At 44.5% G+C, this 17,900-nt stretch overlaps 1 protein-coding gene across 1 annotated transcript in view; it reads left to right on the plus strand.

Moving 5' to 3' along the window:
* Positions 1-17,900, plus strand: part of MARCHF10 (membrane associated ring-CH-type finger 10) — a 50,713-nt gene that overhangs the window by 3,315 nt on the left and 29,498 nt on the right. Inside the window, exon 3 of the mRNA XM_063116715.1 lies at positions 12,393-12,570. Within this exon, the coding sequence (XP_062972785.1) occupies positions 12,393-12,570 (178 nt within the window). The remainder of the gene's footprint in view (positions 1-12,392; positions 12,571-17,900) is intronic.

The raw sequence follows: 17,900 nt of genomic DNA on the forward strand, positions 1-17,900 counted from the left end.
TAACATCCCATAGCTAAACCATAGTTCTGGGTTCACACATAATGACAACCCACAGTTCAACAATTTATAGTTAATTAAATCATGGTTTGACTTTCCATGTGAACTAGGTCTTAGACTAGAAAAACCTGCTTCATAACTTCCATGTGACAGATTGACTCATGATCTAATCCAGAATGGCTCTTTCCTTTTACTTTTAACTGCTGTGCGCCACCACTACTCCTTATGTTGATGTTTCTGCAACTAGGAGAAGCTTTTCAGGATGAGGCGTATGATATTATGGGGTTCATCAGATGAACATTTTATCGCATGGTCGCTACTGCCCATTCATGGTTTTTCATGCGTCCTTTATACGATGCCATCCCCACCACCACCACCTGCGTCCCACTCCTTCTTGCCCTTTTCCCGTCACAAAATAGACTGTTTTTATTTGACTTTTGGGGGGGGGAATGGAATGTGTCGCCATTTCCTGCTATGTGCAGGAAAAGCAGCGTGATAGAAACAGCCCCTGAATGGACCATGGGATTTGTTTACTTCTCTGGGAAGAAAGAGGAAGTATGGTGGGATGGGGCAGAAAAGTGACAGTAGGGAAATGCGATTCCCCACCACCACCACCATCTGATTATGCTCTATACAGGGCAAAATCTGCAGCAGAAACTTTAACCTTTCCAATCGTCGCTGGCCAGAGGCATTATCTTTGTCTTTTGCTCTCTTACCCACAAACATGTTATGCTCTTAAGAAGCAGCAATCCTGAGTTTGCCAAGACCCAAATTTAAAGAGTTTATTTTACCAATGAAAATAGAAGAAAACAAGAGAATTCAAAATAATACAGCATAAAAAGAAATGTTTTGTCTAAAATGCTGTACTAGCATGCTAAAAAACTGCCATACTCAGTGTTCCAAAAGATTGCTATTAGAATTCCAATTAACAGAATATTTTCAGGGGTCAGTGATCCCAGTTTGAACTCTTGCATGCATAGTACAGAAGGATTGAAGGGGATTTGGTAAACCAATCAGTAAAATAGGCTTTTTGACCACATCCATTTAGAGTAAATTTTCTCACAGTTAGATAGAGAAATAGAGTAAGTAACACCATGCATGTAAGTTCCTAACATATTATTATATCAGCAATTTAACAGGAAATAAGGAAGAAAAGGAGTATGAATTTTCTTCTTTCTTTGAAGAAACTCCTGCCAGACTTGACAACTTCTTAAGCAGGTTTTCAGGGAAGGTATTAGCTGGATGCTCACTACATAATAAGGAGGGATTCTTAGAAAAGGCTTTTCTTCACACATATACACCCACCCACACCCCAGTCCTGCAGTTGGATATGATCCAATGCGGCTTTCAATAAAGAACACCATAATTACCATTTGGTGCCTGATCAACAAATTTGATGGGGTGCTTTGCATAATAGGGCAGCACGGCAGGCAATCCAACAATGAAGGGAACAGTTTAATTTTATAGAATCATGGGATGGGATATAAAGCAATCTAGAACAGCCCTCTCCTACAAGGCAGGATTTCCCATACAGTAGGCTTAATACACAGTTAACCTATGTAATCCACATTATATTATATGTTGTGTTTAGGTAGGGAGTTAATTGGAATGTTTCTTTGTGATATGTAAGGAAGTGGAGGGTAGTATATTTTGTCTCTCCGTTGAGTGCAATAGGAGTGCTTTAACTTACACTGCCTTCTTTGCTGGTATAAAATTATGCCAGCTTGGGGGCATGGCACAGGGTCTGAAGGAGTTTAGGTTTTAATTAAGACCTCGTCTCATGTGAAATGCATCCAGCTTCAACTATTTTCAGCTCCTCCATTGGAGATCTGCCTGCATAGAGTCTCCAGTGATAGTATATTTCCAAGTTACGTTGGCACAGGGGACTTAGGCCAAATCATAAAATAATCCAGTCAGTGTAGGGTGACCATATGAAAAGGAGGACAGGGCTCCTGTATCTTTAACAGTTGCATAGAAAAGGGAGTTTCAGCAGGTGTCATTTCTATATATGGAGAACCTGGTGAAATTTTCTCTTCGTCACAACAGTTAAAGGTGCAGCAGCTATATTAGAGTGACCAGATTTAAGAGGGCAGGGCACCTGCAGCTTTAACTGTTGTGATGAAGAGGAAATTTCAGCAGGTTCTCCATATATACAAATGACACCTGCTGGAATTTCCTTTTCAATACAACTGTTAAAGATACAGGAACCCTGTCCTCCTTTTCATATGGTCACCCTATTTATGAAGGAGTCAGATACTTCCTTAACTTTCAAAATACCTTAATCAGTGGCACTGCATTTGCTTTGATTACCATGGGTATCAACACCTGTAAACTTCCAAATATTAGGGGGTTCAGCCCATGCTCAATTCAAAAAATAAGAATGAAAATGCCCCTCCCCCTGCTGTGTGCTACAGTTTACCTTAGGAAAAAAGCTGCCATCAACATCACTTGGATTGCATCATTGGGAGCCTACTCCCCACGCCTCAGATTAAAATTTTAAAATCCCTGATGTGATTACTAACCATGCAATTAATAAAGTGTATAGTTTGGATGTCTAACAGACAAGGTGAGTTCTTCATTGTGGTCTCTATGCATCACACATATGGGCTTTGCGCCTGCGCAGAGACCGAACCGGAATCTTCTATAGCTAAGTGGAACGTTTTTGGCGGGAACCCCTCCCCCACGCTACTGCGCATGTCCCTGGGGTTCCCGCCCTTACCTCAGTTCTTCGTCGTCCGCCATTGTGCCTAGACCTGTAACCGAATCTCTAGCGTTTGTTACCTATAATTCTTCTTAAACCTTTTCAATCTTCTTCTTTTCTCGACTTTCTCTCATATTCTTCTCTTCTCTTCTAATCTATATATATAAAAATTTGTTCTTAAATAGATTTCTCTTCAGCGACTTCGGTCGCGGGTGCCTGAGCCGCATGGCAGTGAAGGCCCCGTTCTGTAAGTGTGTTAAGTGTGGAGCTAAGCTTCCCCCTACGGACGGACACTCCCTGTGTGTTCTTTGCCTGGGCGAAGGCCACAAAGTAGAGGCTTGCCACCATTGCATAGCATTTACCAAGCAAACCAGGAAGAATAGAGCCGACCGCCTTCGCGCCATCCTGTGGGAAAAAGCCCTCAGGGCTACAGACACAGTGAAAATGGGTAAAACGGCACCAAATAAGTCCGTTGTTGACCGTAGCTCTGAAGTGTGCGAGGATTCCAGAGTGACTAGTAGGGCACTGATACCCTTCACGCCTGGACGGTCATTGGCGAGCTCCGCGGCCAAGAAAATCGCAAAAAAGGCCCGGACTCCCAAGTCCTCCTCCAAAATGGAGAAAAAGAAGAAGAAAAAGAGGAAAGACGTGGAAAAACCCTCTCTAGGGTCTTCCCGACCGTCTGAACTGCCTCGCAGCCAGTCAAGTCCTCCTACCATACCGACGACCGTTTTGGTACCGAGGCCTCGTTCGACGCCGAAATCTCAATCGGTACCGACGAGCACGTTACCGACACACCCTCCCAGCCTATCAGAGAGTGAGATACGTGACTCGGCCTCAGTGGCCTCATTTAGAGAGCCCGTAAGGCCTCAAGAGTCTCGGGAAATTATTCCTTTATCACAACCCTCGCCGAGACGTACACTGAGGCGTGAATGGGATAGGGCTTCCCAGTATTCTGAGCCCCAATTCGGACATGACTATTATGATTGGGATCGCTACCGACCACAGAGATATTTTCAAAGTGATCATGGCTACCAATACCCGCCTGAAGCGTATTTTGCCCAGCCTCCACCAACATCTAGGGTATGCCAGCTGCCACTAGCGCCATCTTCGGTTCGCCAAACTTTTCCAATGTCGACTCATCGACGCCAAGACCACTCTTCGATACCGGTGGCGGCAACAGCCTCGGTACCGATACAACACGAAGAGCTAGATCCTGCACACCAGCTCCAATTAGTTACTCTATCTTCACCTGAAGATAATTACCCTTCTGACTCCGAATCCGGACTGTTGGTTACACTGTCGGTACCGTCACCAGACGATACCATACATGCACAAGACCCTTCATCACCATCTGATGATATGGGCAGATTTTCCGATCATATGTTACAGATGGCACAAGCGCTTGGATTGGACGTTCAACAAGCAGATGTACCTGTGGACGATCCCATTTACGATGTATTCCACACTAAAACCAATTCAGCAATTGCTATCCCTCTTCTCCCTGCTCTGAAACAAACAGCGCAGCTATCGTGGAAGACACCAGCCGTTACGCAAGCTACATCGAGGAGATTGGAAACCCTCTATCGTATACAAGAAGGAGATGCAGGATTTTTGGTCCAACACCCAAAACCAAACTCTATTGTAGTGGAGTCAGCTCAAGGCTAGTCGCAAAAAGCCCATTCCGCCCCCATGGATAAAGAGGGCAGGAAGTTAGACCTTACAGGCAGGAGGATTTACTCCTCGGCCTCCCTTGGTATCAGAGCCTCAACTTACCATCAACTCTTCCTCTGGGACAAAGTTGGATCACTATGTGATTACCTCCCGGAGGATAAGAGAGAGCTGGCTAGGGTCTTTCAAGCTGAAGCCTCAGCCATAGCCAAACAACAGCTGTCTACCGTGCGGCACCAGGTCGACTGTCACTCAAAAAGTATGATGGGTGCCATATCTTTGAGAAGACATGCTTGGCTAAGATCTGCCAACCTGGCTTACGAGACCAAGTCCAGGATCGAAAACATGCCCTTCGATGGTGAGGGCTTGTTCAACAGCAAGACCGATGATACTTTAGACTCCATCTACAAAGCATGCACAACGGCAAAGAAAATGGGTTTCTCTGCTCCCTCTGGGCAGTACAAGCTGAGACAGTGGACAAGGCCACCTGTACAACAACTGCAACAGTGTCCTCATTATCAGGGACAGCCAAGACAGCAACAGCAACAGCTCCAAAGAAAGCGGCCATACCAAAGCCGTTTTCAGCAGGACAAGCATCAGCCTGACTTCAATAAGAAGCAGCGGGTTTGACTCCTTCGCCCCAGACCCACCACCCTTTGCGAACCGCCTAGCACCTTTTTACCATCAATGGGAGTCAATAACATCAGACTCCTGGGTGCTCACTATCATCAAGTCGGGGTATGCCATCAAGCTCGATGTCCTCCCTCCTTCGGGGGTGAAAGTAACAGCGCCGTCCCCTCCTCTGCTTCTCGAGGTACAAACCCTATTAGCGAAGGGAGCCATCTCTCCCGTACCCGCAGAGGAACTCAACCTGGGGGTTTTCTCGCGCTACTTCACAGTCCCGAAGAAAGATGGAGGTCTTTGACCGATCATGGACTTAAGACAATTAAACAAGTACATCACCCCGAAAAAGTTCCGTATGATAATGGTTACTTCCATTCTACAACTGCTACACAAAGGGGTTTGGTTCGCTGTGGTGGATCTGAAGGATGCATACTTCCATATCTCCATCAGGAAGTCGCATCAAGCTTACCTGCGATTCTCAATCGGCGCGTCCCAGTTCCAGTTCACCGTTCTTCCCTTCGGACTTGCCACGGCACCGAGGGTCTTCACGAAGGTGATGGCGGTGGTGTGCGCCCATCTAAGACAGAAAGGGATTTACATATACCCGTACCTAGACGATTGACTTCTGGTAGCGGACAGAAGTAGCACGCTCCAGAAGGATATACTAACTATTCTCAACCTGTTGGATTCGTTAGGCTTATGGGTCAATGAGGAAAAATCCATCTTGACTCCACATCAGAAGCTGAACTTTATAGGAGTAACCCTATCGTCGAGAGACGGGAGAGCTTACCTGCCCTCGACCAGAGCAGACACCCTTCGGGATTTAGCCATCGCTACCGAAGGCAGTCTAAAGGTCTCGGCATGGTCAATCCAAAGGTTACTTGGATTAATGGTGCCGAACTTACCTGTCTATCCCAAGGCAAGTAAGAGCATCCCTGAAATGGTGGTTTTCGATGGCGAATCTCTTAGAAGGGATCCCGTTCCAACAAGAAACCCCTTCGGTAACGATCACGACGGATGCCTCATTGACTGGATGGGGGGGCGCACTGCGACTCCCTCACGGCTCAAGGCCGCTGGCCTCCTTCCCAGAGAGAACATCATATCAATCACCTGGAACTTTTAGCGGTGGAGAATGCATTAAAGACCTTCGCACAAATTATCGAAGGCCGAAACGTCCTGATCGCGACGGACAACACCACCGTAGTGGCATACATCAACAGACAGGGTGGAACAAGATTATACCCCCTGAACCGATCGGCACTCAGAATTTGGAACTGGTGCATAAAGAGAAATACTTACCTGACTGCAATCCACGTAGTGGGGAAAGAGAACACCATTGCAGACTCCCTCAGCAGATCCTTCCACATCGACCACGAGTGGGAGCTCAACACTGAAACTCTTTCGGTATTGGGGGCGACCTGCTGTCAATGTCTTCGCTACCGAAGAAAACGCAGCCTGTTCCAGATTCTGCAGCAGAGCAGGGACAGGAAGAAACTCTCTAGGAGACGCCTTCACCAGAACTTGGAAAGGAAAACTTCTTTACGTCTTTCCACCTTTTCCACTGTTGACGAAAGTACTAGCTAAGATCCAGACAGACAGGCCCGACTGCATCTTGATCACACCATGGTGGCCCTGACAGATGTGGTTCCCCCATGCCTTTTGACTATCGAACAGGAATTACATCAGACTCCCGTCGATACCGACGCTGCTGTCTCGGCACCAGGGCAGGGTTCGACACGCAAATCTGTCGACCCTCAAGATGACGGCGTGGAGGATAACAACCACTCCTCCCCTCGTATAGAGAATTTAACTGTAGACCATATATTGTTGGCTTCATTAAAGCCTTCAACAAGAAAGTCTTACATGGCGAAGTGGCAAAGTTTCCAAAAGTTTGCCTTAGAGAATAATCAACCATCGGAATCTTGCCCTATATCACTGATTCTTCAATACTTATTGACACTTTATCAGCAGGGACTCAAACTCAGCTCAGTCAGAGTCCACTTAGCTTCTATTACGGCCTATCATCGGGGCATGGATGGGTTTTCACCTTTTACACATCCAACATCCAGAAAATTCCTAAAAGGACTTAAGAATACGATACCGACAGTAAAGGGTATCGTTCCACCATGGAGCCTGTCAGTCGTATTACAATCACTGACAAGGAAACCCTTGGAGCCCATGGCCTCAACAGACCTTAGGCTCTTAACATTCAAGACTGTCTTCTTAGTAGCCATTACATCGGCGAGACGTGCAAGTGAGCTTAGAGCTCTCAGGATAGATGCTCCTTACACTATCTTCCACAAGGACAAGGTTGTGCTGTGCACAGATCCTGCCTTCCTGCCAAAGGTAGTGTCAACCTTTCATCTGTCCCAACATGTCACTGTACCAGCCTTCTTCCCGAATCCTGCAACACCTGTTGAGTCCTCATTACATACGCTCGATGTAAGAAGAGCCCTTGCTTTTTACAAGGCTAGGACAGAAGGTTTTAGGAAAATAAATCAATTGTTTGTTTGTTATGGAGAGCCTTCTAAGGGACTCCCTGTGTCATGCCAGCGGTTATCGCGCTGGATAGTCGAGACAATTGAAATGGCCTATGCCCTCTCAAAGCTAGAGCTTTTGAAGCCTGTGACAGCTCACTCTACTAGAGCCGTTGCAACATCTGTTGCGTTCAGCAGAGGTGTGCCTTTAACAGACATTTGTAGAGCTGCAACGTGGTCCACTCCATCCACGTTTGTTAGACACTACAGTTTGGACACCCGTGCGAGACAAGACTGCTCGTTTGGGAGGACAGTGCTCTCGGAGATCCTCAGATGATGCACCAACCCACCTCCAAAGGTATGTCAGCTTGCTACTCGCCCATATGTGTGATGCATAGAGACCACGATGAAGAAATGCAGGTTGCTTACCTGTAACTGTAGTTCTTCGAGTGGTCATCTATGCATTCACACAACCCACCCACCATCCCCACTTGGTGGTGTGAAGCTTACAAATGACACAGATATATATATTGGAATGTATTTTATTTTACACTCATGTTTATGGGGGCACAATGTCAGACTCCTGTAAACTGAGGTAAGGGCGGGAACCCCAGGGACATGCGCAGTAGCGTGGGGGAGGGGTTCCCGCCAAAAACGTTCCACTTAGCTATAGAGATTCCGGTTCGGTCTCTGCGCAGGCGCAAAGCCCATATGTGTGAATGCATAGATGACCACTCGAAGAACTACAGTTACAGGTAAGCAACCTGCATTTCCTGCCCTCTTCCATCTTAGGGAATGTATAAAATTTGGGATAGAAGGATGTGATAATTCTCTTGTTCCAATGCTATAAAATAGATAGAAATTTCTTGATAACTGTTTTGTTAAGTAAAAGGGAAAAGTAAAAGTAAAGGGGGAAAGTAAAGTAAAAGTAAAAGAGAAAAGTAAAAGTAAAGGGGGAAAGTAAAGTAAAAGTAAAAGAGAAAAGTTAAAAAAAACACCTTAAAAAGTGTGGCTTGTGGTCTTTCTACTATTCGATGTTTACCAGAAAGGGAAGGGAAGGAAAGGAGTCTCTTAGAGAGCATAAAAATATAAGAGCCAGGCTGAATCAGACCAAGGGTCCATCTAATCCAGCACTCTGTTTACATAGTGGCCAATCTGTTGTCAACTGGAACCCACAAGCAGGACATGAGTGCAACAGCATCCTCCTGCCCATGTTCCCCAGCAACTGGTGTACATAGGCTTACTGCCTCTGATACTGGAGGTAGTAGCATAGAGGCATCAGGATTAGTAGCCATTGAAATCCTGATTTTTTTCTAACCCACTTTTAAAGCCATCCAAATGGGTGACCACGTCAATCATCTTCTTTTTAGATCATCTCCTTTTTGGATATAGGGTGCCAGTCTGGCTGGCACACTTTTGGGATATTGGGCTAGACTTCCAGTCACTTTATGTCCACCCAGAATATATTGGGGAAGAAGGAAAGAAAGCACCAAAGAGTCCATTGTGGATTAAACAGTCTCATGTGAGGAGGTGTAAGTAGCATATTGATGGAATTAAATTAAAACACCTTTGCTAAAATCTGCATTAGCAGATTTCCTAACAAAAACCTGGGAGATTTAAAATGGAATGTCCTTTACAGATGCCATAAGGCTTGACATCTCAATATTGAAAATATACTTAATTTTAAAAAGCATTAAACCTAATGTGTGCTTTATGCTGCATGAAAATATAACATTAAATGCAGTTTGCTTGTTGGTGCTGCTACAACCTGTTTGAGCTGCGAACATGGAAGTATTTACAGGATTCCTTGATTACACACAAATCCACAGTCAAGAAAATTTCATGGTTTGCACAATTACTTAGTTTTTATCTCCCTCTCCACAGTCTTTCTCCATTCATATGATATAGGTCATATATGTTATTCCAGGTATGGCTAGATTTGAACAGGTCTAACTAGGAACATAGGAAACTGCCTTATATCAAGTCAGATTTTGGGTCCATTTAGCCCAGTATTGTCGACACAGATTGGCAGCAACTCCCCAGCGTTACAGGCAGGTTTTTTTTTCTTATCCTACCTGAGATGCTGGGAATTAAATCTTTGACCTTCTACATGCAAAGCATGTGCTCTAGTATCGAGCTATAGCCTCTCTCAGGCCATTTGCCAAACATGGTTCCTAGGTGAGCTAAATTGAACCTCAGAATTATATTTCAGTGAGCTTATTTGGAGAACACTTTTTGCCCCTCTTCGCCAACTCTCCCTGGGCAATCATTGGGAGTGTGCCAAGGGATTACATGAGTCTATGTACTCTTTCCCATGATCTTCCCTTGCTCCTCTCCTCTGACTGAGAAGGGAATTAATATCCAAACTAGCTAATATCTCAAGGAAGAATTACAACACAATCTCCTTGCAAACAGAGGATACAGGGAAGGAATTTCTTCAGCTGGAAGGGCAGTTACTTATGATATCTAAAGAACTAGCCCTCATTAAAAACTTTTTGGCAGAAAGTAACAGGTTGTTAACAACTCTGACTGAATGCTTTAATTCACAGGAGAGGAACCAGCTGGTAAAAGGTAATGGTGATAAAAGCAAAGCTCAAACAGAGTCGTCAAACAAGAAGACATGCAATTCCAGAAAGAACCAGTCTAGAGACTGAAAGAACTGGGCATGTTTAGCCTGGAGAAGAGAAGATTGAGGGGAGACATGATAGCACTCTTCAAATACTTAAAAGGTTGTCACACAGAGGAGGGCCAGGATCTCTTCTCGATTCTCCCAGAGTGCAGGACACGGAATAACGGGCTCAAGTTAAAGGAAGCCAGATTCCGGCTGGACATCAGGAAAAACTTCCTGACTGTTAGAGCAGTGCGACAGTGGAATCAGCTACCTAGGGAGGTTGTGGGCTCTCCCACACTAGAGGCATTCAAGAGGCAGCTGGACAACCATCTGTCAGGGATGCTTTAGGGTGGATTCCTGCATTGAGCAGGGGGTTGGACTCGATGGCCTTGTAGGCCCCTTCCAACTCTGCTATTCTATGATTCTATGATTCTATGAAAGGAGACAAAAAAGTGGCTCAAAATGGGGCGCGTAAGAAACAAAGGAAAGGAAAGGAAAGGAACCTCTCCTGCAAGCACTTGAGTCATTGCTGACTCCTAGAGGGACGCCTCCTTCCGCTGACCTTGGCAGACTTTGCAGCGGGGTGGTTTGCCATTGCCTTCCCCAGTCGCAGTTACCTTTCCCCCAGCTAGCTGGGTACTCATTTTACTGACCTCAGAAGGATGGAAGGCTGAGTCGACCTGAGCCGGCTGCCTGAGAACCAGCTTCCGCTGGGATCAAACTCAGGCCGTGGGGAGAGTTCCGGCTGCAGTAACTGCCGCTTACCACTCTGCGCCACACGAGGCTCTTTAAGAAACAAAAGAAAAGCAAAAATATGAAAACATCTAAAAAGCTAAATCTTGTCGTTTTTTCCTGTATAATATTGCCAGGATTCGATCATTTTTGTCTGTCTCTTCTGCCAAGACGCTTGTTCATGCACTGGTTATTTCACGGTTGGACTACTGCAACCTTCTTCTCTCTGGCTTTCCTTCTTCTCACATCAGTCCGTTGGTTTCTGTTCACCACTCTGCCGCAAAGATCATCTTCTTGGCTCGCCGCTCTGACCATGTTACTCCGCTTCTGAAATCTCTTCATTGGCTTCCAATTCACTTCAGAATCCAATATAAACTTCTCCTGTTAACCTTCAAAGCTTTTCACGGTCTAGCTCCTTCCTATCTCTCCTCTCTCATCTCACACTATTGCCCCGCTCGTGCTCTTCGCTCCTCTGATGCCATGTTTCTCGCCTGCCCAAGGGCCTCTACTTCCCTTGCTCGGCTTCGTCCATTTTCTTCGGCTGCCCCTTACACCTGGAACGCTCTTCCAGAACATTTGAGAACTACAAGTTCAATCGCAGCTTTTAAAGCTCAACTAAAAACTTTTCTTTTTCCTAAAGCTTTTAAAACTTGATGTTGTGTGGACTTTATACTGTTAGTTCTACCCTACCCTGTGCCTGCTTACCCTACCCTGTGCCTGTTGGCATTCTCTTCCCCTCCTTATTGTTTTTACTATGATTTTATTAGATTGTAAGCCTATGCGGCAGGGCCTTGCTATTTACTGTTTTACTCTGTACAGCACCATGTACATTGATGGTGCTATATAAATAAATAATAATAATAATAATAATAATAAGATTCCCTGGTTATTTAAACATTAGATTTAACTGGAGGGTTTAATCTTCTGGGATCAGGGGAGCTCCCACATCCTTGCTATTTGGGCGTTCATCTGTCTACAGCGGAAAAATAGGGAGGCATTGTGGGAGTGGTGTTGAGGAGAACAAGTCAGCGTGAGGACCTGCCATTTCCTTGGGAAGCATGAAGAGGGGGGGTCATCCAAATGTGTGGGTTTCAATCCTAGAATGTATAATGTTGTCCTCAAGAAGATGGTGCCTTTTAGGAGTAGGGTGGGTGAATCAGTATATTTATGGTCCATGTCATTTTTGCATGTATTCACCCATAAATCTGTTCTACCCTGTTCTGTCCTGTCCCCGCAAGAAAAAAAATCCACATGAAAATCCACATTTAAATAATATTTTTACAGTATACTCTCTTAAAATAAACATTTTAGTATAAATTCAGGTGATGAAAAACCCAATGGATAATTTATTTCTGATCTGCACTTTAATGCAGGTGCGGATTTGGTCACCTCAAACTGATATTTGCAAAGAGTAAATCTTCGAACAGTCCTACTGAAGAGTACTTTCCCCTCACTACCAAGTAACCACAATAAGCTCCTATGCATCCAAGAGTAAAGAGGAAGTATCATTCCCTAGATGAAGCTTTGTGCTAGTAGAAGATTCTTCTGCTGATATTTAATTATCCTTTCATCTAACCAGACCTCTTCTGATGAAGCTTCTGGCTGTGAACTGAAATCCACTATAAAGTCTCTTCGGAACAAATCAGAAGCTAAGTTTCCTGCCATTGATAAAACATCTGTTAAGCAGAAGCAAAAACCAACCACATGCTCCAGAAAACCAGAAAAAAATGGATGTTGCCCCAAAAAAGACACTCCAGGTGTGTATGGAGAGAGTTCTCAACTGTTTAATAATGCCCAGAGTTGGAGCTTGCTTGGCTATTACTTTTTGCAGGAAATGGTTCATAGGTGAGCATGTAGGACTGGAGTTCAAAGAGAGCCAAGAGATAGATCCAGTATTGCAGACAAAACCAGTTGATTGACTAAGGGGCCGCATCACACTCAGGCTGGAGTAGGCATAACAGCAAGCAACAAGGAGGCTACAGCAAAAGTCTTACTTGGAAAGTATTGTGAGCTGTGTATGGAAGCAATGCTTGTTGTACTGCATTGGGAGTTGTATTCCTGTGATGGGCAGGACTGAAGGCAAAGGGGTGGGGCAAAAATACCAGCATGTTATAGTTTAAGGCTCTTACTCTCAGTAACTAAGCCTTAGAAGAGGCTTTTTAAGCTTCTTGAATGAGGGAAAAACTGCACAAAAGCTGTAAAAGTACCAGTCAATCAAATAATAATAATAGTAGAGGGGAAGGGGGTGGGACCAGGGGGCATTGCTATCAGGGAAACCCAGGAGGGCCATATTAGGACCTAGGAGGGCTGGGTTTGACCCCTTAGTGGGCTGGAATTGGCCTCAAGGCTGGAATTTCCAAACCCTTGTTATACAGAGAAGGGTTTGCTGGTAGGAAGAGGAACTTGTGTATTAGGGGATAGTGCTTTCATTCCTATCTGGATGGCTTGTTTCTAGAAGTTAGTGCTGGGGAGCTATTTCTCTCTCCCATGGCAGTTATGCTGTGTTGTTCACAGTTCTCAATCTTGTTACCCATGCTGTTTGACATGTACATGAAATCACTCTGTGAAATTATCTGGGGATCTGAGGTAAAGTGTCAACAGTATACTGGTAACACCTCACTGTACTTCTCCTTTCATCGCATGTAGGTGGAGCGGTAGAAGTATTGAATTGCTGTCTGGGATTGGCAATGGACTGGATGAGTGCCAACAAGGGATGGGCAAACATGCAATGTTTCAGTACATCGAGGTGTTCCAAATTCTTCTTTGAAGCGTGTTTTGCCTTGGTTGTGTTCCTGAATGCCAATATCTCCCCCCACCCTCCCAAAATCACATTTTTAAAAGTGGAAAAAATATTAGGAAAATTAGGAAAATTAGGAAAAAATATTTTTTCCTAATTGAAAAAAAAATGCATTTTTTAAAAAATGCATGTTTTCCCTACCTAAAATGTGCATCTCCCAGGATAAAGCATCAAAATGAAATTGGGGAGTTGCACAAATGCACACTTCTGAACATGAGTGCAAGAGGGCATCTACAGGTCGTACTGAAGGCACTTGCGTGCGCCTCCAGTGCGCCCCCAAAACGATTGTGTAGATCCTGCAGAAGAGACAGAGGAAGAGGCGGAGGAGGAGGAGGAGGAGGAGGCGGCCCCGCATCGCCCCTCGCGAGGTGGAACGGCTCCAAGTGATTGACATCGTTGGGGCCTAGAGCGTCCTTGCCGCTGCCGCCCACCTCCCCGCCGGCCTCCTGCTGCCGACGAAAGAGCCACCCGGGGCGGAAGAAGGCGGGGCGGCGGCTTCTTCCGCCGAGCTCTCCGCCCCGGGTGGCTGTTTCGCTGGCAGCAGGAGGCCGGCGGGGAGGTGAGTGGTGGCGGCAAGGACGCTCTAGTCCCCAACGATGTCAATCACTCGGAGCCGTTCCTCTTCGCGAGGGGCGATGCGGGGCCGCCTCCTCCTCCGCCTCTTCCTCCGTCTCTTCTGCAGGATCTACACAATCATTTTGGAGGCGCACGCAAGCGCCTTCAGTACGACATGTAGATCTGCTCCAAGTTTGCAAAAACGACTCAAGAATTGCATTCCTGCTTTCATTGGGGTTTAGGGTTGCAAACAGAACCTGTTCATTTGATTTGTGAACAGGAGCGAAATTCTCATAAACTGAAGCTCAGTCCTCATATGAGAGGTGCAGTTAGTGGCTGATTTGTCTGACCTGGGAGGTAGTAGATGGTGTTGATTCCCTCCGAAGGAGCAAGTTTGCAGTCTTGAGGTAGTATCAGTGTTTTTAAGGACATAAGTAGTCTTTGTAGCATGAAGCATGTTTCACCATCTGAGATTAATTTGGACAGAGGTAGCCTGAGCAATGCTATGGTAGGATCTCATTTGTGCATTATACTTGGGGCTGGTATTGAAGACTGTTCAGAAACTGCAGCTGATTCAAAATACTATGGCAATACTGCTAGCTGGGATCAGAGGTGGGATGTGTGTGTGTATAATATATATTACACATACACACATGCACAGAGTAAATCCCACTCCATTACCAAACACAAATCAGTTTTAGTTTAATTTTTTTAAAAAAAAAATTACAAGCCTTCATCCAGAGGATTCCTAGGCAATATATAAAATCATAAAACTATTCACGCATGCATATAAATACAATATAATAAAAATAACCAATAGCCATAACAAAATACAATGTAACAATTAAGCAGAATAAAAACAGATTACAAGCATTATTTATTTATTTATTTATTACATTTTAATACCGCCTAATAGCCGAAGCTCTCTGGGCAGTTCGCAAAAATTAAAACCATAATAAAACTACCAACAGGTTAAAAGCACAAATACAAAATACAGTATAAAAAGCACAACCAGGAAAAAACCATGCAGCAAAATTGATATAAGATTAAAATACAGAGTTAGAACAGTAGAATTTAAATTTAAGTTAAAATTAAGTGTTAAAATACTGAGAGAATAAAAAGGTCTTCAGCTGGCGACGAAGAGTACAGTGTAGGTGCCAGGCGGACCTCTCTGGGGAGCTCATTCCACAACTGGGGTGCCACAGCGGACAGAATGTAAGAACAGAATGTAATTTCTTTTAAAATGATTCAGCAAACAGAATAGAAATAACCTGGTGCTGGTAGTTGAGCCCCTTTAAGGAAGGGATTCCAGAGTCCGGGCACCACCCTAGAAAAGGTCCTCTCTGTTATAAATACATAACGCACCTTCTAGGATACTTAGAAGGGCCTTTTAGATTATATTAAGTTACAGGCAACCTTAAAGCCCCAGTTTGGGACCATTACAGGTTCTATCACATAAACCTAATTACTTGATATTAGGATTGTTCTCAGAAGTCCTTCTCTGCCCCATCTCCCAATAGGTAAGGGGGTGATGGCTGGAGAAAAGGCCTTTCCCCCTTCTTTTTTACTGTAGTGCCTAATTTTGGAACTCCCTTTCAAGGAGGGCTCTGACTTCTTTCCAGTGCCATATGCAGACCTTTTTTTTGAATCGATTAATGTTTTGTTTGTTTTAATGCTGGGATTTTACCTGTTGTACTGCTATCCTGATCTGTATTGGTTTTTAATTTTATTGCATTATTATGATTAGGGATGGGACAAGAATTTGAAGTAAGGATGCACAACTGTCTTACAGTGATTGAGCACAACTGAGGAGGACAGCCTATCTTTTTCAAGTCCTTTTTAATTGCTTTTACACTCTACTCTGCCCTCCACCACCTTGAGGAGAAAAAAAATCACCTTGAGGGAGGGGGAACTATTGTAAGCAAGAGCGGGTTGGCACACTAGAGACATTATCTGCGATCTGCTGGCGGACCATAATAAAGTAATCACAATCAAGGTAGCAAAGTTTGTGGCTGCAGCCCAAAAAATCAGAAATAACTTTCTAAACGAAGTCTGCGTAGATTGTAAGGGGGACCATTTGATTTAATAGTATTGTATAAACTATCATCAGAGATCCCACCTATCTGATAGTGACAGATATTGACTACTAGTATTTTAGGTTATAATGTAATCACTGAAATTAACCTTGTGACTTTGGCATGTATGTTACTGTCGCAATAGCAAAGAGTGGGTGCTACAGATAAATGGAGCACCCCTAGAGTGACCCCACTGACTGACTCCTTGGCTGAGCAAGGATTGTACCTCGAATATTTTGAATATTTCAAATAATGTGTGTTGCTATATGTGAACAATTCTGTATTTTGCAATGGTCTTTGTGCTACAAACAAATAAACTGTTCATTCATTCATTCATTCACCTTGAGAGAGGGGTAGCAGGCAGCAGAGAGCACAAATGAAGACTGCAGAGCAGGCCATGTCTTTAGCATTAAGTGATATGTGGGTCCTTCCCAGCAGGGATTCATGGGCCAGACAATGGATTCCATGGAGGGGGGAGGGATGTGTGTAATTTCCTGCTTGGAAATCCAGGGGCTTGTAATCTAGCAAGGATGGTCCCACAGAGCCTCATTCACTGCTGAGTGGACTGCCTGTCAGGACCTCCCAACACTTGCACCTTCCCCCCGTCCCCAAGTTTTTCCCCCAAAGTGAAGGAGAATCAAGGAAGGTGGTTGGGCTTCCACTGGTTGCTGTTTTATCGCCTCCCTTTTTGCTTACATAGAGTGGAATGAGGAGGGTGTAGGGGTTTTGAGTATGTCTTTCAAACACATAGTTTGTGCATGGTGATCAGAGCGGAGTAAAGGCAATTCTAATTGTGATTTTAATTTTTTATATATATAAGCTGTGTTGGGCAACTTGACAGCTGAAAAGCAGGATAATAAGTATAGTATACAAAAATAAAATATAGGGGTGGTAGAGGCTACTTGGGCCTAGTAAGCAGACATGTTTCAGGGGAGAAATGGCTGAGGCAACATAGGTTTAAGTTCCCTGATGATACAGGGTTTAACAGATCTTCTCCCAAAATCGGTCTGGCCTTTTCAAACCAATTTAAGTCAAGGTCCTTCTCAACTTGCTATTCCCTTGCCTTTTTGTTCCCCTTCTCATAAACAGCACGTTGCTTCTGTGCAAGTTTTTCTCCAAACTTTTTGGGCCCTGTGAGTGGAACCCAATGCGTGGAACCCAATTAAGTCTTCCTGCATGAGTGGATGACTGGTCACGCAACATTTGATTCTATCCCATATCTCCTCCACCTTGCTGTTTCTTCTTTCAGCCAACATATATTTTAGACTCTCTAGCACTCAGCTCACTCAACAGCCCAATAGATTCAGGGGAGGCAGGAACAGTTCATCTCCTGGATGGCCCCATTCTGCCATAAAGCATGGCCCTCTTTTGGGGGGACAAGAATAATGTTGGGACAGGTTGATGATGCAATTTTTCTCATCACTTCATTGGGCGTGTTACCCTGTTCTAATTGCCCCTTTCACTATGGAACTTTGTGGGCATCAGAGAGGACTGTGGACCCTTCTTGCAACTCTAGTATTATAGACAGCCAGCAATCAGGGCTCTGTTGTGGAGAAGACAGGAGGTGTCTGTCAAGTGTGTATATATGTGTATATACATGCTCTGTGTGTATATATATATATGTTGGAAATACTGCATCATGATACTGATGGGTTTACTC

Source organism: Elgaria multicarinata, chromosome 1 (genome assembly GCF_023053635.1).
Source record: "Elgaria multicarinata webbii isolate HBS135686 ecotype San Diego chromosome 1, rElgMul1.1.pri, whole genome shotgun sequence".
Lineage (NCBI taxonomy): Eukaryota > Metazoa > Chordata > Lepidosauria > Squamata > Anguidae > Elgaria > Elgaria multicarinata.